The sequence below is a fragment of the Hirundo rustica genome, chromosome 1, assembly GCF_015227805.2.
Source record: "Hirundo rustica isolate bHirRus1 chromosome 1, bHirRus1.pri.v3, whole genome shotgun sequence".
NCBI lineage: Eukaryota > Metazoa > Chordata > Aves > Passeriformes > Hirundinidae > Hirundo > Hirundo rustica.
This window is the reverse complement of record NC_053450.1, coordinates 13,621,215-13,642,254: the sequence shown is the minus strand read 5'-3', so window position 1 is coordinate 13,642,254 and position 21,040 is coordinate 13,621,215. Positions and strand designations below refer to the sequence as shown.

Below are 21,040 nucleotides of genomic sequence, written 5' to 3'. Positions count from 1 at the left end.
AAGGTTGCCTGGATGCTTTGAAGATGCGTGCCACAGGATGTGTGCAAATAACAGGATTTCACTTTACCTTGCATTTAAAAGAAAATGTGCCAAAAGCGATCACTCTGCACACAATGGGTAAGAGAACAAATAATAAGTCCATGCCACACTGATAGCAGGGCTGAAGCTAAAGGCTTCACTTCATTTGCACTGGTAAAGCGAAACCCAATTATTCCTGAGAAATAAGAAGTCTGAATCAGAAGTCATCCAAACTTTTAAATTCAATCCTGATGCTGTGAATGCAAAGCAACACTGGTCTCAGAATATTCTGGAGACAATAATGAATTAAGGATCAGTAAACTTTCCAGGGAGATATCCCCCTACTCAACACCTAAGTGGAGCAATACCCTGGACAAAAAATACAACAGTTGAATTCCAAACCTTGCAAGAGAAAGTAAATGGAACATTATATACTGTGTGGAGATGACAAACACCTCAAACCATTTGACTTGTAGCTGGACTCTGCAGCCTCTGACATACACGGCACATTTAGCTTTAAGGTTAAAAGAGACTTTGGTGCAAAAGGATGCATTTACACATCAGCCTGCAATGTGGCATCCATCCCCCACTTCTCAAGCTTCTGTTTGAATAGATCAAAGACTTCTGGCCATGAAAAGCAACATCACATAAGGCAGTCGGGTGCCTCCCAACACCTCCCCTGCTGCTGCTGGCCGTGCTCTGGCTGAGGACTCAGAGCAGCCACAACAGTGCTGTTAAACAACTGAAGTCAGCAATGAGCAGATTACACCAGTATCCCCAGATATGATGAATAAAAAGCATATTTCAAGGAAAATGTATTTCAAGGAAATTACTTCAATACACGGAAGCAGCAGCTCAGCACATGGCTGTGCCCAGGCACTGCTGCTGCCCAGAAAGCAGGACTTGCTGGTGGAGCATCTCCTTGCCCCAGCAATGGTTCTCCACCTCTGGGCTGCATCAAGGCAGCCTCTGCAGAAAAAAATATGCACGGAATGAGGCACTTGAAGAAGATTCTTCTCTCCAAAGTGCTATCATTTGTCAATTTGTTATGTGCTCACAACCCCATTGTTCTGAGACTCGCAGAACAAAAGCTGCCACTCATCAAGATTGAAAATTACAAGGCTTGTCGTGCAGAGAGAAAGCAATACCTAAGTCATATCTGGTTTTGAGAAAGCTACAATTCACATATAAGCTGAGCAAAGCTCTCTTCTGTCACTTTAATTAATTGTGCACAGAAGACCAGGATTGAAGCAAACATATTGCAAAGTATTCTGAAGTTGAAGGTGCGTTCCTCCCCACAGCTTTCAGCTTTCATTACAAAAAAAGTGGATTCTTGCTTACTACTATTTTAAAGAAAAATAAAAAAGGAGTAAGTTTGGACTGTGAGTCTTCTAAAAGGATTTGATTTTCACACATCATCTTTAGACAGCCATAAGCCACTTGCATGTCTCACCTTACTATCTAATTAGTTTAAATGGTCTGGTTTCACTTTTTCCCAGAAAAATATACTGCTAGCATGTGGTGGTAGGCAGGGCTTTGCAGAGTTACATCAAGCCAAAGGCAAGCAAAATGGCACAGTTGCCTACAAACAAATAGCAAGCAGCAAATCTAAGGTGAAATGAGTATAATTAGCTCTTCAAAACTGCTGAATCCTATGTTGGGAGTCCTGACAACCGCTGGAGGTGGATCAAGCCAGCAATGCTCTGAGAAATGAAGATACATGCAGTTAAAGTCTGTTCATTAATGCAGTGAGGGCCAAATCAAGGAATCCTACACACATCCAAGCATGAGTGTGGACCCACAACACTTGTCCTTCGTACTGCTAAGGATGAGCAGCGCGCAGAAAGGACTCAAACCCAACATTAAGGCCTACAGCTCAAATACTGAACCTGTGTGGCCCACAGATTTTCTTCCTTTTTACTTTAACGAAGCTTTCAAATAAACCCCATTGTTTGTAAGGGAAACACTTCGAAAAGGAACATAAAGAATATTCTCACCTCTAGAGATCCAGTAGTGCTATCCTGTGCATGCATTCACACCACCTTCTACCTTTGTACATCAGGGTTTAAAACACTAATAACTGATTCTCTGTTAATCTGGAGAGGGGCTAAAACCATCTTAAAACTAGACAAACAAGGCAGGAACAAGCTCATTCCTAGTCTTATAAAACAAGCCTTTACAGATAATTATGTTTTATTACTTTTCGTTTTATGAGGATTGTGTTATACAAAACAAATACCAGATGCCTATTTGTTGCATTTGGGGGAGAGGCAGAATCTCCACAAGCATTGCTGTAAGCAGCCCTGCTTTTAATTAAATACAATAAACGCATAAAAATTAATACTGTTGGAAACCAGCAGAACCAGCAGGTAGGGAAAAAAAAGGATGAACTGGAAGACCCCCTCCCCTCCAAGCTCCTACAGGAGGAGCAGCCACTCATCAGCCTACTGCTCAGGGCAGGAGCTCTCTGACCAAGGCTCCTAACACATTTCTCTTAATGCCAAACTTTGCAGATAACCAAAAGGTTTAAAAAAAAACCCAAAAACAAAAAAACCCCATGAGTGGTGAGGTAAGCAGGATTTAATATTACTTTTGTTAAAGAGACACTAATGTACTCAGCCAGGAAAACCTGCAAATAAAAGTCAAGTTCTTAAAGACGGAATAAAGATGGAGAAAGAGAGGAGAGATGGCAAGGAGGTGTAAAGGGATTTCTGGCAGCCTTAAAACAACCATCCAAAACCTCACATACCCTTTTACTGTTAACTTGCCAGACTAATAAAAACCACTCCCAAATAGCCTGACAGAGGGTGCAGGACAGGCCTTTGCACCTGAGATGAAGAACATGCATCTGAAACAAGTGGACACAACCAGAGGGAGGCACACAAAACATGACCAATAACAAGCAAAAATGGGATACAGTTCCCTAAGGACAGTAAAACACAACCAACTTTCCTGAAATTTTGTACACAGGATCTCATTGCAGTGGCGAGTCAAGTTCCAATTTTATTTTAAGGAGAGATATTTTTTAAGACATGGTACAGTAATAAATGCAAGGTAAACAGCAGTGGGATGGTATCCATACTTTGCTGCTCATTTTCAGGTTTCCATCTGTTCTATTTATCAAAGCTAAGAATGGGTGTCTTCTATTATCCTCCACCAGTGCATATCCTCAACCTACTTCCTAATCAAGTTTGCTGACAAATATTTGTTAAATTACGTACTTTATTGGCCCAGCCAATTAATTGCAAGACCACGGTACCACAAGCTGCAATTACAGTAATCAGTGCATTGATTATCGTGAAACATGGTTACCCTGAGACCAAAGTTAAAGAACTATTGCTACAACCAGTAACTACACCAACAGGGTGCCCAGGGATCACACCACTGTCTCAAAATTCTTAAACTACCAGTTTTACACTCAAAAAACACACACAGTTTCACTGTGAAATATTTTACAATGACCTGTGTCATAAAGAATTTTCATTAAAAATGAAAGAGTAAAAAAACTTTGCTAGAAAGCGTTATTATTAGAGGCCATCAGAAATAGCTAATAAAACAAAAGATGAAAACCTGTTTTCACTGCAGTTCAGTAATGCTGTGATACAGAAAGACAAGAGTCAAGTGCCCTGGTTATCTTGGTTCTCAGTAACTGAAATAGGCATCAGCACAGTGAGGATGAGTCTTGTCAAAAACGGCAGGAGCAGAGTGCAAGGATTTCTTGACACCTTCAGTGAAAACAGTTAAGACAAGGACCAGGTCCCCCTGCACAAACACAGAGCAAGAGTCAACCCAGACCTTGGGGTGCTCAACTGCTGAGCTCCACAGCAAAGACAAAGGAGGATGTGAGGAGGAGCAACAGCTGAGATAATAGCCAGCCCCATAGTTAGCTCTATGTCAAGAGACATGCATGGAGTAAGAGATGAGTGGGAGTTTGGGGTTCTACTGAGCTGAGGGGACCTGAAGCCCTCACACTGGGTGCAGAGCTCAGGAAGCAGCATCCACATGTGGCCGAGCAAGGGGTGCTGCCTGCCCCAGCCAAGGGGTCCCTTGACAGCGCATTCTCAGGGTCTCTGACCACGCAAGGCCCAGCTGAGGACAACCAGACACTGCTCAGACCTTCCAGCTCTCATCCTGCCTACAGTGACCCTGAAACAACACTTACAGCCAGATGGGACCATAAGGTGATGGGCTTCACCCTCAGCTGAAGGTGAACAACCACCTCCTGCTATCAACACCACCTCCTGCTCAGGTATTTGTCTCCTTACACGCACATCTGCAGAAGCTGTATTCCAGGGAACAAAGCTAAGATTTTATTACTGGTCTCTTTGGGAAGGCCATAGAAAAGTAATTGCATTCGTGTGCGTGTGAACTCATAAATTAACCCCAGGAACTCTGTTTATGGCAGGGGGGTCATTTACAAGGAGAGGTGAGAGCAGCAAGCACACGTACCTCTGACTTTGATGTGTCACCCACCTGCCTTCACACAGCTCCAGCCGCTGGTGCACTTCTATTACCTGAGCTTTCCCCACCACCGCTTCACTCAGCTGCTTTCATCTTGCCACAACAACAGTGCCGTGAGAAGAAAGGGGGAGAGGGTGAGAGAGAAATAAAAAGAGAAAGATTTGGGGCTGGAAAAGTCAGCTTGGTAGAGGAATCTGGAAAGAACTGACATGCTGTCAGGCAGAGATGAAAGCACTAGAAATAAGGGATGCGTTGCACACTTATTAAAATGGTGGCATGATTCTAATAAGGAAGGCACATCATTGGCATCTGCTTGAAATGACTCCCACAAAAGTCACCCAACAATCTAGGACAGCTAAATTCAGTGCCATTTTTATCTTTTTGTCAAATATGCATAAAAGCTTCTGAAGACAACGGTCCAACACAAAACTGTAACAGAAAGTATTTTAAAATCTTACTTTAACTGATCCACAGGCCAGACTGACTATCAAGCCTCAAGTGATGCCAAGCAGTGAAGAGAAACCTAACACCAGCTTGAATTAAAACTTGCCGAACTGTAGTAAAAGAAGTAGGCAGGGAAGGGGGATGAAGAACAGTTATGAAAATGCACGACTGCCTGAAATATTTTCCTATCTTCAAAAAATGTCGCCTTGAAATTCCCACCTGCTTCATTCACCTTGCTGCTATCAGATTTTTTATTGTCCTCAGTTTTGAGAATTTGTCTGGCACTTAGTATGCAGGAGTAGTGCACAGGAATAGATCCTGCTGCCATAGATAATGCGGTTCTAAGGGAAACCCATCAATTGTTAATGGCCATGCAAATTGTTGAAACTAGAGAGTTATTCACAGTTATCTCGCTGTGATTTGGTAAGTGTCCATGCCTGATGTGATCACTCACTTGATATATTATTCCATTACAATTCAAGCAGTAGTCTATGCTTTTGGGTTTAGAGAAAAAAAAAACAAAACTGTAAGGGAGTGTGGAAGGGTGAAGGAATGTTATTTGTTTTAAATTATTTTAAACAGTCATACACACCTTCTTTGTAAAGTATGATAAATCCCTTCCTGCGACTACACTCATGCCTTACTGAAACATTTAAATATCTCAGATGGGAAACTAAAGGAGCTTAGCATGCAACTTTAGACCATGATCCTACAAAGCACCTTCTTATGTTTCAACCATACACATGGTGCACACACCCTTTGCGGATCTTCCAGCTGCAGTTCACGCTGTTTTACAATTTCTGATCAGGGTTTTCTACTGCTTATGCAAAAATTTGCTGGCATTTAATAAGCTATAGGCATCTCCTCAAATCCATAATGCATTCACTCTCTCTTGCAGCAGCAACCTACTGATCATTAATTTTCAGCTTTATTGCAGCTCCAACATTTCAGCTGCTTTTTTTTTTTGCATCTTGTCTGAGATTTATTACTTTTAGCAAAGTACACTTTAGGTTTTTTCTATTTTCTTTGCTGATTTTTAAACCACCCTTAAGGGGGAAGCGTTATTCTTCTTTATAAAATAATTCTGAAATCACAGTATTAAAAAAATAAATCCTATAATTATGTTTCCCATTAGGATTAGATAAAATGTATTTAATTAAAAGAAAAATCTGCTAGCACCCAGCACAATGGTTGGTGGCAAACGCGTAAGATTAAACATTCATGTGTTTATCTTCCTGAAGCAGCTGACACACCAAACAAGCAGACACACCAAAACAAGCCTTCCGAGATATAAACTCAGACATTACAACAAAAGTTTGTCCTTCCCTTCAGACAAATATTCAGATTTTCAGAAGCAGCCTCTGAATTTATTCTAAAAAACTAAAAAAACGACAATTCTGATAGACTTTCTGGTAGTAACACACTGAACTACCTGACTGCACCAGGTATTCTGATATAATGTCTGCAATTATTTGCCAGGCAAAAAACAGTATCAGAAGTCAAGACCTTCTGGGAGAATGAAGAAAAACAGGATTCCTACCCAAACAGTGCCACACTCCTCTGTCTCCCACACTGCTGTTGGTCAGGTGATGTTTCCATCAGCCTGAAGGCTGCAGGGGTCATAACACACACTGCAGCTCTAGCAAACTATTTCTATCATGCTGCCTTTTACAGCCTCAGAGAACTAATTATTAACGGGACAGAATCCCCCACGAATATGCTCAAACACCACAGTATGCGATTTTCCTTTAGGAATTTACTGCTATGCACAGGCCGTCAGCATCACGCTCTCAATTTTGTTTAGGAGCTGAAGAATGATTGATCTTATTGATTTGTGTCAACAGTCTGACATGGCCATATCGACCAGCTGTAATTTTGTAGGAGGAGCTGGGAAGGGAACTGAAGATTGCATTCTCTGCAGCACATCATCCTGCCCGAAGAGAAAATGATGTTAGAGATGCTGGTATGGCCATCAATGAGACATCACTGGGACTCGAAGTGACACAAGTGAGCAACAAGAGATCTCCCACTACCGTGTTTACAGCAAATCCACTGCTAAACAACCAAAGATATAATTATAATCTATTACAATTATGTAAAGAAGTAACATTTCAGAAAGGCCTTCTCGTTTCCCATTCTTAACATTGAACACTTTCGTTTTGCAGTCAATCAACTAAATTAGCCCTAATTCTGTTTCATTCATAAACACAAAGAGGATACTAGAGGAGAAAGAGTGAATAAATGGGAAATTCACTTAGGAACCCAAGAATTATTTTGTTTTCATGTATTTCTGGAATAGAAACCATCGTGGAGTGTGTGGAGAAATAAGTCAACTTGAAGAGGTTCTACTAAATTTGCTAACTGCTCCACAGGAGCCCTTGGAGGAGTGATCAGGAACGACAGTGCTTCAGCGCCTGGAAAAGCAGCGGTCTTTGGTCATAGCTGAGTGAAGCAAGGAGAGTTAAAAGGTTCATATACCAAACATGTCTGACCCAGGACAAGTCAAACCCCAAAAAAGCTTTAGAAGCTATTTGCCTTTACCAGACACACAGAGAAGAGCTGCTTTATACTGCTTCTGACAACTGTCACCTTTTACTGGAAAAATCATTTTCAACCTACTCTCACTGATGCTTCCTGAGAAGGGGATACAGAAAACACAAAAGAGTAGAATTTCAGTTTTACAGAGGCACTAAACATTATAAAGCACTAAAGTAAACCCTCAAAATGCTTAGGAAAAGCAAGGACTTCTTTCCATTTTAAAAGCATATGGAAATGTAACCATGGTCGCCAGTGGCAATCCTGGCTGTCGGACTGAGGTCTTGAGACCACATACAGGAAGGAGAAGGCAGGAGCTCCTGCAATAGCCCTGCCAGCACCTCACTTCTCCCAGGGACTGCATGAGGGTTGAGAATTCTGTCTTACCGGAGTATGAAATGGGAGCCTGATTTAGCCAACACAAACATCCCACCATACCACCTTTCAGAGAACGCCCACCTAGCCTCCTGGCCAAGGAGACAGTACTAAACCACACGAAAAACTGAAGCTAAATCTCAAGAGTTGGTGGGAGAGACAAGTGTGGAATCACCAGATGTTTAAAGAAAATGGTCTCTTCTTTATCCTGTTATCAAGGAGGCCTATCCTTCCTGACTGGCTTACAGTTATGTTTTCTTATTCTAAGAAATTATAACATTTTAGGAGGTTAGATTGCACTTGGAAAGCTATCAGCCTGGCAGCATTCATACCATTTTTTTTCCAGCAAAACAGTTAAGACACAACATTTTGCTGCGATAGGGCCTGTATTTCTTAAAACACTACTTCCCTCTTCTCACGTGAAATGAATCTCTTCTCTTTTGTTCTCATTTGGAATTAATTTCTTAAACTAGTTTCAAACACCCTCCCAGGCTATGTGGTACCCGTGCCTCAATACTACGATAGTTTCTTCGCATGTGCGGCTGTCAACTATTATAAATTAGAATTTGTTGTGTAAGTGGAAGAAAGGACTCCCACCATTCTCTGGCTGGGATCTTTAATTGCTCCTATGCACACCTGGTGTCACAGGCTCCTCCTGCCACAGCTCCCTCCCCTCTCCAGAGATGTGGGGATGAGTTGTATCAGCATTATGCAGCATCAGTGCTCCCTACAGCTGACTGAGGAGGCTCCTAAATGAAGGGCAAAACAGTGATGGTACATGTCCTGTTTCCTCTCGAAATTTGGATTGAAAAAAGTAGCAACACAAAGCCTCACATAACGTAGCTGGAGGAACAGAGGAAGAGGATCAAATCTATTGCTCAGTGTAAACCATGAGAAGGTTTTGAAACCTGCATGTCCTAAATACCTGGCAATGTGGAAAGGTGCAGAACCTTATATGTAACATATTGACACACTCCCACAGGCTAAACTAATAGCCATATAACATGAGACAAGAGTATAAATCTTGTATCATCGCCTAGAGATAGCCAAGCCCGTGAGAATTCAGTCACCTTAGCAGCTTGGAACACAGCATCTAACTCCATTCACAGGCCAGACAGCTGTCCATGTACCTACCAATTACTCTCCTCTGGTTAGCAAAACAGTTTGTTTACCCAAGACCACAAAACTCTGTGGACTTTCTGAAAGAAACCCTTCAGACAGAAAAGGAAAACAATCACAGATAATACTCCAGAAATCATCAGATTACAGCACATTCTCTTGACTCACATCTGTTGAGTAAATAAGTGCTTTGTGCCAACCACTTTCATTTACTTCCCTCTCCCGCAAGCAGCTGCTGGTTTACTTTCCAGTGGGCTGTTCCAGGACTGTATGTGGGACAAAAGGATTATCTCCAGCAGTCAGACCAGTAGTCTTTTCACTCAGGTTTGTCTTGAGCAGGAACTCCTCTTGTTCGATCTCATTCTCCCAGGAAGATGCACTACTTCACAGATGTATGGATGCAAATGGGCCCACAGCTGAGAACGCCCTCAAAGCAGCGGGGAGCAGCAGGCAGCTGCACACAACCCACAAGAGAACTCCATCTCTCTCCCTTAGGAGCAGTTTCAGTGAAACTTTAGGCCACTACAGAATGTCCTGCAGAAGACAGACTTTCCCCTGTGAAACACCCAGCCAGGGAGGGTAAGAAGGCAGGAGCACTAAGGGATGCTCTGCAGCACCTTCTTGCTAACGCCACCTCACTGGGGGCACAAGACGACTTCCTCTTGCCGAAATAGGTAGCTGGAACTGTTACTCTTAGCTCAGTTCTGACCTGGGACAAGCCCCTGAAACTACTTGTTTCCAGATTAATTCTACTTAAAAAGATGACTCAAATAATTTTTTCTTTGAATTTTGTTCTATCATCAAGTGTCCCTTCAATGACAAGCATTTATGATAAACTATCCTAGATCAATTTTCCTAGGCAGGAAAAATAAAAGCAGAGCCCCTCTAGCTGTGAAAGCTGTGTTCACATACATTCTGCATGCAGAAAACACCTGCAGGATACCAGATCACCCATCCACTGTAATGCTTTGTCACCACACAGCCTTGTATGAGATGCTTCATAGAAAGACACAGAAAGGCCTGGGGCAACTAATTATAATAATAACTCACCCCACAAGAAAACTTAATTACTTGAGATTAGGAGGGTGCCTGGTTTAAGGCCCAAGGGCAGGGTGGGCTCCTCTGCCAGCGCCTGACCCTACACACCCGGTCACACACGAGGCAGTGCCCAGCACCGCTCGTGCGGGGAACACGCTCCACGCACACGGATCCACCCCTCCCACAGCTCTACCACCAAGAGGGAAGAGCCTGGTGCAAAGGGCCAGGCTGAGGATTGCACAGCCAGCTGGGAGTTTAGGGATGCTCCTCTAGCCCCTGCTCCCAACTCCTGCCAGGGCATCAGCCTGGAGCCTCTGGAAGCTCCTACCCCACAGGGCCCTACTTGCATTAAATCAGCATCAACAGGCACATAAAGACACTGCAATACATACAGACAGCAAAAGGAAGAATACAGTAGAGCAAGTCCTATATTCTTGGACATCCCTTTAAGCTTTGTTATTTACCTGCTTACTGCATTTTGGATAAATGTATTGTAAACCAGGCAAATTTCCAGTTTCTCAAAAATCAATATTAAAAAGTAGTCTGGTGGGGACAGGTCTCTGTGGGAGCCAAGACACTCTGGGAAAATGCCCAAGCGCTCTCAGTAGTTTTTGAGTTTTATCCAAGCTCACAAAACAGCCTTGTATGCATCTTGCATACAAGATGCAGTGACTGGCTCCCGTCTCATTTCAGACGTCCTAAACAACAGCCGCTCTGAACCTGGGTGATTTCTCAGACCTGTCCTAAATAGCTGCAAATGAGCTGACTTGTGAAGGCTTTTAGATAATTAAAAAAAAAAAAAAATCCAGTGAGTAATTAAGTGTGGCATTTACATTTGTATCTTAGTACAATACACGGAAGCTCAATATATTAAAAAATGCAAGAATTTCACCTTCGTTTAAAACGTGCACATACATGCACACAGAGTGTTCACATTATGATCACACGTCAGACTGGCAAGCCTGAGCTTTATTGCACATTCTCATGCCAGTCTGCTGAGTGGCAAAGTCATCCTTTGTGTGTACTTCTACCATTTCTTTTTTTCAGTATGCGTATTTTATTCCTAGTGGGAAGGAAGCAAAACTAAAACTTGTTTTTTATTCCCATTCTGTGCCTATTGCATGACTGCAACCTTTACTCACGATTTTCAAGGGTGGGAGTTTCAGCTGTGATTGGCACGTGTTCCACCAGTAGAGTGCACACCAGGTAAAGCTACTGGGTACCAGGCATCAATGAAAGTGTTCAGCTGGATGTATTCTCCTGTAAAAGTACACATCCAACCCTACCTAGTGCTACTGTGTGCCCTGCAGAGATGTCTCAGTGGTATTCTTCCCACTTTTCCTTCTCCATTCTATTCCTTTTTTTTTTTTTTTTTTCCTTTTTGCTTCGTTCTCATCATTAACTTTAGATATCAAGCATGGATGAGGAAAAAGTCTCCTTGAATGTGCTACTGGTGAGACCTTATGCTTTTTGACACTATCACTGCTACCCTCTCCATCTTTCAAGGGAAAGGTTGCCGCAGGTCAGGGGATATGGCACAGACATTATTTTACTTTACTAGAAAGATCCTCATTTTGGTGCAAACCTCTTTTCTGCATCTGGCTTTACTAGAACATCACACTTCTCCATTTCTTTTGGTATCCACATTCATTTATATTACCTTCCAAAAAGAAATTATTTGGAACCAGTTAAGCCTGTGTATGAATTCTGCCTTTGTTTAAAACACATTGTACATATGTATATATTTAGACTGTCATTAAATATTTAAGAGGCTGTCTTCAAACTTCAGCAGCAGCAGCTTTTATTCCCTTAACCCTTCGTGAAATGGAAAGCTTGAGGCTGAAATCTTATTGTGGAGGAATTCAGAAAGCACAGCTGCCCTAGTGCTTGGTGACAAAGGCCAACTCTGACAACCAAGAACACACTAAAGAAAACCAGAGGTTTTCTTTGTTTTATTTTATATCCTGTTTGCTAGCAGTCTAATCATGATAATGTAATTCATTTTAGTCTGCCTCAGCTTTATCTGCTGAGATGCATAACTAGGATGCAAGTTAATTAGCTGTGACATACTGATGGATCTTTCAATACAATCCAGAGATAGTCAAATATATACATGCCCATCCCTCCTTTCCCCCAAACAAAACAGGACACTCTACACATTTTTCCAGAGGCCAGTAAGTCACCTTTCTTGGCTTTGTCAATCTCCTAGAAAGGAAACACCACATCCAGCAGACAGGAGGACCTCATGTCAACCCAACACCAAATGTTATGCCCCAGGGGAAACCCCATCACAAGTAGCTTGTGATCTGTGCAGCCCCAAGCCCAATACATCATAACACCACTATCCTTTTAACACAAGGTTAGCATGTTTTAAAATCTGGTCACCTAATTTACCTGGCTTAGCAAGGCCTCTAACCAAGACCAAATCATTCATACATCACCCTAGTAAGCACTGGTATCTCAAGGCCAGCTCTCCATGGCCAGGGCACCTACACTACTGTCTTTCATATGAAGTGCTGTAAGTATCACAGCAGAGGATAGGAAAATCATCACAGAAAAGCACAATATGCAACTCCCAATTGTATATGGATGTGCCAATAGATGCATCCTGGAGAGTATGTTTCTCCTTCTTCTGGATTAAAACCTTGAAGATGCATTGTTAAAGCCAAGCCCCAAACGCCACACAAGAGCCACTCCATGTGCAGTTTTCAAGGCCCAGATATATTTAGAGACACTTCTTTCCAATCACTTCAGCTTCATTGATGATCAGATGCTGCATTATGTGGGATGAAAAATGGGAGTTCTTTCTACAGTTTTCACACCTGAGTTACACATCAGCACAGAAGCATTTCAGCTGGACGGCTGTGTCATGCTACCTTGTGGACGCAACCCTGGCAGATTTTATAAAGGGAGTGGAGGATCCGGCATAGTCCCTACAGGCACAGAGGAGCCAGCAGACACAGGCCCTGGCAAGACGTGGTGCTGGGAGAGCAGCAGATGGCACACTCTGCTGTGCATCGGCACCGAGGCACAAGTGAGAAGGGGCAGCAACACACTCTGCCAGGATTGCCCTCGCTCCGGTAAGATGCTGGGTCAAAGAGCTGCAGCATCTGCAGCTGTTCACTACAGCAAACACCTTCACCTCAACAGCCTGACCACAGACTGAGTCTGCTTCAATTCTTGGAGTAATCTTATTTTCTTGTCAGCATCAGTTTTTAGTTCCTGTCTTTTAACAGCAGCATCGCAACAAATGTTGAAGCCCCCCCGATACAGCCGCATCCTAGCAGCAAGTATGCTTTTTGTACGAAGAGCCGAGCATACTAGCTGGGTTCATGCTATCACACCCCCTGAGGGCTGCTATGTGCCGATATCCATCCCCATGATATGCGGCAGACACTTTATGGGGAGCAGAACTCACAGGGAGAGGTCTATCTTTTATTAGACCAAATGGCATCACTGTAAAAAAACTGGACTCACATGAAACCACAGGCACGTATGTTTGATTTTACGACAACTTGACAACACACACACTAGTAGTATACAGCAAATAACCAGGATTTTTCCCATTTGTACATTAGCTCCAATTGCTCAGATCTAAAACCAAAAAAACAATGCACCCTGAAAGGCTACAATTGTCAGGTCTCCCTTCTTTCCCAAAGCATGTATTCCCTGAAGGAGATCACAAGCCAAAGGGACTCCTGGGTGACAAATACCATGAGCTTAGCTTAGTATCTGTACTGTTCATCCAGCACTGATGCTGTATCACTTCCACGTGTGCATTGTTCCACCAGTCACCCATTAGTTTTAAACGAATGGCAATAAAAGTCCATTGAGTAATTACACTGCTCTTTCCTTCCCCTCTGCAGCAGAATTATAGTAACCAAAAGGTGAGCAGAGTTCACCCAGGCAGTTCACTAAGGCTTCCCGACTTTGCAATGCTGACCTTCCTGGTCTCTTCCCAACCCCCGGGGATAGTTTTGGAGGCGAAACAGCCAGCCAGTGGGAAATTTTCACCGGTATAAATGCCAACATAGTTTCTTCCCAAATGCTCTCCAGAAGTATTTTTCCACCCACGTTCCCCTGTGCACCACAAAACCCTCCAGCCGTTGACAGCTCTGGGTGCAGCTCCACTGCACATCACCCAGTGCTGTGCGGCTGGTCTGTTTTAATTCAGAGTGTAATTCAGGCTACCCAGGAAATATTCTCGCGTGAAAAACTTCATATACAGGCACCTATTCTGCAGCAAACATAGCGGTGGTCGGCTTTTAAATGAACTAATCAGCTGCAAATGGCTTAGTCAGCATCGCAATCCTGGAGGTAATTCCCAGAAGCGATTTTCCCCGCAGCTATATGTACAAACCTGAAAAGCAGACTGGAAGACAAGGGCAGCAGTACAGCGAGACAAAATTTGGCTTCACAGCGACATTATTAACAAATAAAAATAAAAGTCGAGGAAAGGCAAGCAACCAGGCGTTCAGAGAAAGCACACGCTGAGCTGGCATCACTGGTGTATCCCCTCACATGTAAAAACCAGAATCTCAGACACAGGACAAACACAGCCAACACTCCTTCATTCTTTCTTTACTGATACTGCGCTGGTTTGAACTGAGAGGAAAAACATGGCAAGGCAAGTTACTGGCTTGTCTGTGAAGATACACAGACACAGGTCACACACCCGGCAGAGCTTTCAGGAGAGAGCATCCCAGCCATGACCCACAATAACCAAACCACTTCGGGAGCCTGGCTCACATGCGACTCAGCGAGAGCTGATGACTCCTACAAACTTTGTCCCAGAGCAGGGAAGGCACGGGGCAGCTGGCCTAAGAGGCGCTGGGGGGACAAAAAGCAGTGCCAAATGCCAGGGTATCCTCTAACAGCACCTCTGCCGCTGGCAACGTTTGGAAAGCCATCGGGCTGCGGATGCAGGTCATCAGTCCCTGAGCACGCAACGCCACGGCTGCAGGACACCGCATCGCCCTTCAGTGCCTCCCCGCCAGCTCCCCGGCCAAGACAGCACAGAGCCAGCCGGCAGCCTCACGGGTGACGGGAGAAGCCACCGACTCGCCCAAAGGAGTGAAGAATGCTTTCCTCCGGCCACTGCCAGCGCACTGGCACACATCCGCTCACATCTGCCCGGCGGCCAGGGCCGCCTGCAGCGGAGGCATGCCCGCATGCCCCGGGGATACAAGCACGGGGAAGGGACACCTCTCACTTACTTTTCGTATTCGGCGTTGTCTCGATCGCAGCGCGAATCCTTGTGCTTTTGCCAGTCTTTGCCATGCTTGCAGGTGGTCAGGAGGACTACATCCTCTCCGTTATGGACGTGATATAAGGCATTCCTGGTGTCTGACCCTATCCCCGTCAGGTACCTTTTCCCCTTGAATACCAACATGTACTTCCTGAGAGGAGGGATCGTGTTAAACCTCAAAAATCCCTTCTCCCCTCCTGTCCTAGGATGATCCTTAGAAAAGAGCGGGATAGAAACGTCAAAGTTGGGTCTGAAGTTTTCAGTACTAATGCTGGCTTTGGCCAGCATAGCCTGGCCAATGTCGAACCCCACATCCTCGGTGTAGTCGGGCCAGGTGCCGGAGTATAAATTAAAAATCAGGTGGTTTCTGCCGTTGTTCCACAGGTGGAGGCTCTGCACCTTGGAGCGGAGGTTGTGCACATACTGGGGCGAGAGCTGGTCTCGGTCCAACGTGTCCAGGCTGAGGACGAAGAGGCAGGCCTGCCCGGGGTCCGATGTGTAGAACCGGGAGCCCTCGATAGCGGCCAGGACGTTTTGGTAGCTCTCAGCGATCTTCTCCCCCTTCTGCTGCGGGTACACGTAGACCTTGAAGCCGTTTTTCCGGCACTGGGCGAAGTCGAAACAGGACTCCATGCGGCAGCGGCGCCCGCGGTAGAGGCCGGCGCTGGCGTCCCGCCGCTGACGGGGGGAGACGCGCCCGCCGCCCTCGGGGCCCGGGCGCTCGGCGGGCGCGAAGGGCCGCAGGGCGTCGGGGAAGCGGGGCCAGGGCCGCTCGGCGCCGCCGGGGCGCGGGCCATGCCGACTACCGGGCGGCGGGTGCCGGGCCGCCCGCAGCCGCACGCCTCCCAGGTAGAGCAGCAGGGCAAGACAGGTGCCGGCAGAGAGCAGCGTCAGGTAGCGTTTTTTGGCCTGCATGTGTCCGGCGGGGGTCCGGGGGGCTGCGGAGGAAGGCGGGGGCAGCCCGAGCTCGCCGGGCGCCGCTCTCAGCTCCGCTCCGCCATCTTCCCGCCGGCGAGCGCTTCAAACTCTCTTCGCCCACCTCCGCTCGGCGCCGTTCCCCAAGCCGCCGGCCGCGGCCGCGCATGTGGGCGACCGCCGCAACTTTCTCGCCGCCGGTGTCTCAGGGGCGGCGGGCGGCGGCCCGGCGGCGGCCCGGCGGGGCGCCCCGCATGCACTCAGGGCCGGCCCCCCGCGCGGGGCGGGCACCGGGCAGCGCCGCTCCCGCCTTCCCGCCGCTGCCGGCGCTCGGCTCCGCCACGCTCCCGCCCACCCCTCTCCGCCCCGCGCCGCCAGCCCAGCCCAACCCGGCCCAGCCCCGCCGGCTCACAGCCCGCGGCCGCCGCGCCGCAGCCTGACGAAGCCCCGCATCGCCCGGCGACCCACGCCTGGCCCCGGCGTCGCTCGCTCCTCGCCGGGCTCCCGCCGAATGGCCCCCAGGACGGAGCAGCGGCGGCGAGGACCCTCCTCCCTCTGCTTCTCCTCCTCCCTCTCTTTCTCCTCCTCCCTCTCCTGCTCGCCCCTCCCTCCTTCCCCGCCTCCCCCGGGCCGCGGCAGCAGCGCCCTCCGAGCCCCGAGCCCCGCTCGCCCACCCCGCCCGCCCGGGGCCGCGACCCCCGCCCGCCGCACCCGGCCCGCGCCGCCCCCGCCCCGGCCCCGCGCGCTGACCTCACCCCGCCGCGCACCCCGCGCCCCCATTGGCGGGCGTCACGTCCGGGGGGGCGGGGCTTCCGCCGCGCCCATTCATAACCCGGCGGGCGGGGCCGCCGCTGCTGGGGCGGTGTCGGGGGTTCCCGGCCGGCGCTGTCTGGGGCTCGGGGCTGCCCCGCGGGGTGACATCCAGTCAGCCCCGCCTCGGGGGCTCCTTCGCTCCCTGCCCGCTCCGCTCTCCTGCCAATGCAGCCCTCAGCCTCCGGCCGAGCGTGCCCCGACCCGGCTGTCCGCCCGCGGTGCCGGCGCCGCCGCTGCCGCCCCCTGCCGAGTGCAGCGCCGCTATGCCGGAGCGGCCCCGGGGGTACTGAGCCCAAACCGGGGCTGAGACCCAAATACCCAGTTACGAGGCGGCTGGTAACAGGCGTTCTGTGGCGGACGGGCAGGGCTGGGGACCGTGATCGCGGCCTCTCCCTGGCGGGGTCGCGGCTTCGTTCCCAGCGTTGGGGCTGCCCCCACACCCCGGGCACCCGGCGGGGATGCGGTGTGGTCGGCGTTCCCTGGGAGCAGGCCCTCCGTACCACTGGGGCGGCTCCTCGGGACTGGCAGACAGCATAAACGAGTGGGGAGCTGCCTAAGCACCCAGCCATCCCTGCAGCTACATAGTTGAGCTTAACCTCATATGCTCCTTGGCATTCAGTTCTGTTGCCAGCAGCCTGTGTTCTGAGAGAGCCCTCATCACTCAGGCAGGATGGGCTGTATGGTGAACCCAGGCTGGAGGGGACGGCAGGAACACAGCTGGGAGCCCCAACTTGCTTTGGCACCCAAAGTGCTGGAAGGGATGATTGCAGTGCCAATGAATGTATCTGTTTCAGTCCTGCTAGCTCAGCAAATAATAGTGGGGGAAATTACCTAGGATGGGCTTCAAGGTGCTTGCACAAGACTCTGGATGTCAAGTAACTATCCAATGCTAAAGTTTGTCTCAACCTGCTTTCCTTGTTGCTCATATCCTACATTAAAATTGTAAGGGATTTGCCTTCCCTGGATTGCAGTCCCCCTCTCCAGCTGCCAGATATAGTGGGGTCTTAGACCACCTGAGGGACAGAAACTTCATATCGGCCAAAAGCTTCCTTATTCTTGCACTCTTCCATGCATGTCCCAGGATGAGCTGAAGCTGCTGTGGCCTTTCCTCTTCTCCCTGCACTCGATGCTGAGTCGAGGAGGAGAAATACACCATAATGCATGTAAAGATAGTGTCTCTTCAGGAAATGTGTGAAAGCTTACTATGGGAAGGTGCATTACTGATAGAAAATGTCAGTCAATCCTGTAGTTGGAGCCAAGAGAAGATAATGTCCTTCAAAAATAATTTGACTATGGGGAGGACTGTTGCAGGAAGAAGTTGGGAATAATAAGAAAAGTCACATTCTGAGAACAAAGTCATATTTGTGGCCAGTGTAGATTTAGGTACAGGGGTCAGAAATTTTGGACAATGACCCAATAGTGGGGAAGCATGTTTAAATATTAATCTGTTAGCCCTGTAGTCCTTCTCTGAAACATTTGTCACAGCCCGCATTCCAGAACTGAGATGCTGTTCAGGAAAAAAGAGGTCAGCTTCTTGAAAGGTGAACCAAGGCAGCTCGCAGAGACACCTTCTGTCAGGCACAGGAAGGTGGAATCCCATTACTGCAAATTTGCTCTGCAAATTAAGCCTCTGGGGACCAGTTTCAAACAAAAAAGGAAGGCTGTGAGCTTTGCTGCCTGTGCCAAGGATAGTAGCTGTTGCAATTAGATTTTGAGGCTGGTGTGCTGGTGAGCCTGTGGTACCATGGTGCTGCTCCCTGCAACAGGGAAGTGTAGGAGAGAAGTGAAAGCTATTGGGTTTCCAGTTGAACTGCCCTGCACTAGAGGTACCCACATCGTTGCCAACTTCATAGCACCAGTGAATACTTCAGGTTTGAATATTTGCATGTGGAAAAAGGCAATGAGGTGGTCATTTTAGACCACAGAGAAACAAACCTCTACAGATCACTGCTAGCAGGTTTTATCTGTAGGATTCCTGAGCCCACTTCATTGCTGCTTCTCAGGCCCTGTGGGCAGCATGGCAGGAATCACACAGCCAACTTTCAGCTCTTTGGCTGGAGAGTTGTCCACAGCCTGGGCAGGCACTGGAGGCTGAGTGCTCCAGAAAAGGAAGCCTACCTTTCTCTGCCTGCATTTGCCACCTGGCAGATAGATGATGGAGCAGAAACCATTGCATAATAGAAATTCTGCCTGAAGATGAGGAAGGATCAGTGGTGAGAGGGTATTTCAGTGTATCCATGTGGCAAGAATGTGAGTTACCAACCCCAGGTATGCTCTGGCCACTGCTGCCTGTTAAGGGTTTGCAAGTTTGCAGGTGGCTTTTGACCCTGTGGGGGAAAAAAAAAAAAAAAAAAAAAAAAAAAAAAAAGGGTGGTGGGAGCCACTTTGAACCCCCCTTTTGATTCATTACCGTTTGCACTCTTCCAAATAATTTATATCTTCATGTGGCTGACAGTTGTCTGGGAATCTGTCCAAGCCTTTAAATGAAAGGCCAGGAGAGGGGATTGGTTTTCTATTTCTGTCTTTGTAACTTAACACCTGCCCAATCTGTGGCAAGTCACTTGGGGCCAAATTCTTAGAGAGGTTGATTAGTGTGGGCTCCTCATTTTTGGGTCTTTCTTGGTGTCCACCTATAGCTTTAGATGTCTTCAAAATTTAATTCCTCAGAGTTCCTGGCTCAGCTGTCATTTAAATCTGGAGGTACCTTCCACTTTTTTAATGTGAAAAATTTCCTACTATTTCGCACACTTCGCATGTTAGTTTTGATGCTGTTGAGTAATGTCCTTGACTGATTCACTGGGCATTAGACGTTTCTCTGTCTACGGAGTTCAAACCTGAACCTAGAAACTTGCTTCTTGCACTGAAATCCACTCAAAACATAGGAGGAAAATGCTCTCTCTCACCCGTCTCCATCCCCCTTTTTTTAAATCTGGTAACTCTGTGCTTAAAGTGTTTTCTCGAGTAGGAGACTTAAAATCACCCCCACAATTTCCAGGAGAACATCTTCTCTGAGGGGGTGGAATGGGACTCTCCTGCTGAGACTGGCTTGTTACAGGTAATTACCTGGGGTCATCACTCCACTAGACTACCTGTGGGTCTCACATTTCCAGCTAAATGGGAAAGATAATATTTTCCTGGCTAACAGGACAACATGAGAGCTGATTTATCACCACTGTCAAGTATGTCATGATACTGGGGGAAAAGGATAAAAATACAATGGAGCTAAGATGTTTGAAAGGGCTTATTGACAGACACATGTGCAGTTAAAAATTGTTACCCTGTTCTATGCTTAGCTCAAATCACCATTCTTTGTGCTACACACATGCTTTTCCCTGGTTAAGTGCAACAAGGATTTCCAAATAATAAAACAAAGCCTTGCAGAACCAGCAGCCTGGAGCTCCAGCTTTGGCTCTGCATTTATAAGCCTGGTTTCCACAGATGCCAAATACCTGCAGATGCCACTTTGGTTTGGGTAATCATTCACAGATTGAAGGGCAAAGCTTTTAGCAGAAGTCTTCACCTGAAGGCTGTGGAAGAGGAACCAACTCCTATTTGATATTTGTTCACCTTCAGATTGGAGGCAAAGTCAGTGATCTGCCTTTATTCAGTGTTCGACAATGCAAGTTAAATTTTGGGAAGTCCACTCCCCTGTCTGGAAAGAGTTAAGGCTGCCTTAAACACTGTCTCTGCCTTCAAATTGCCCTTACCCAGGGTTGTGGTGCTTTATTAAAAAAAAAAAAAAAAAAAAAAAAAAAAAAAAAGGGAAGAGGAGGAAAAAAGGGAAGAAAACCACAAAGGTTTTCAAAGAGTTGTTTGTGGAATGCTAATTTTCTGTTAAAATTATTCCTCATTGAGGCAAATTGAAGTGATCTTTGCTCCACAAATTAATATTAGTGCTATGGTTGCTTATCATGTCTTGGTAATATCACATGGGGATAAAAATATCGACTCTCACCCATTAAAATAGCAGAGATGTAACTGAGTTTCAACATTGCAACAGCTGTTTCTCATGTCCTCAGAAATAACTGGCTGTTTAAAAGTGAGAAAATCACAGTGACTTAATAAGTAGTTTAC

The 21,040-nt window shown here is 46.8% G+C and overlaps 1 protein-coding gene across 1 annotated transcript in view; it reads right to left on the bottom strand.

The window, feature by feature from the left end:
* The window catches only part of EXT1 (exostosin glycosyltransferase 1), a 177,602-nt gene extending 161,300 nt beyond the window's left edge, over positions 1–16,302 (bottom strand). The window contains exon 1 of the mRNA XM_040076923.2: positions 15,207–16,302. Coding sequence (XP_039932857.1) covers positions 15,207–16,153 — 947 coding nt within the window. The 5' untranslated portion in view covers positions 16,154–16,302. The remainder of the gene's footprint in view (positions 1–15,206) is intronic.
* Positions 16,303–21,040: the final 4,738 nt, after the last annotated feature.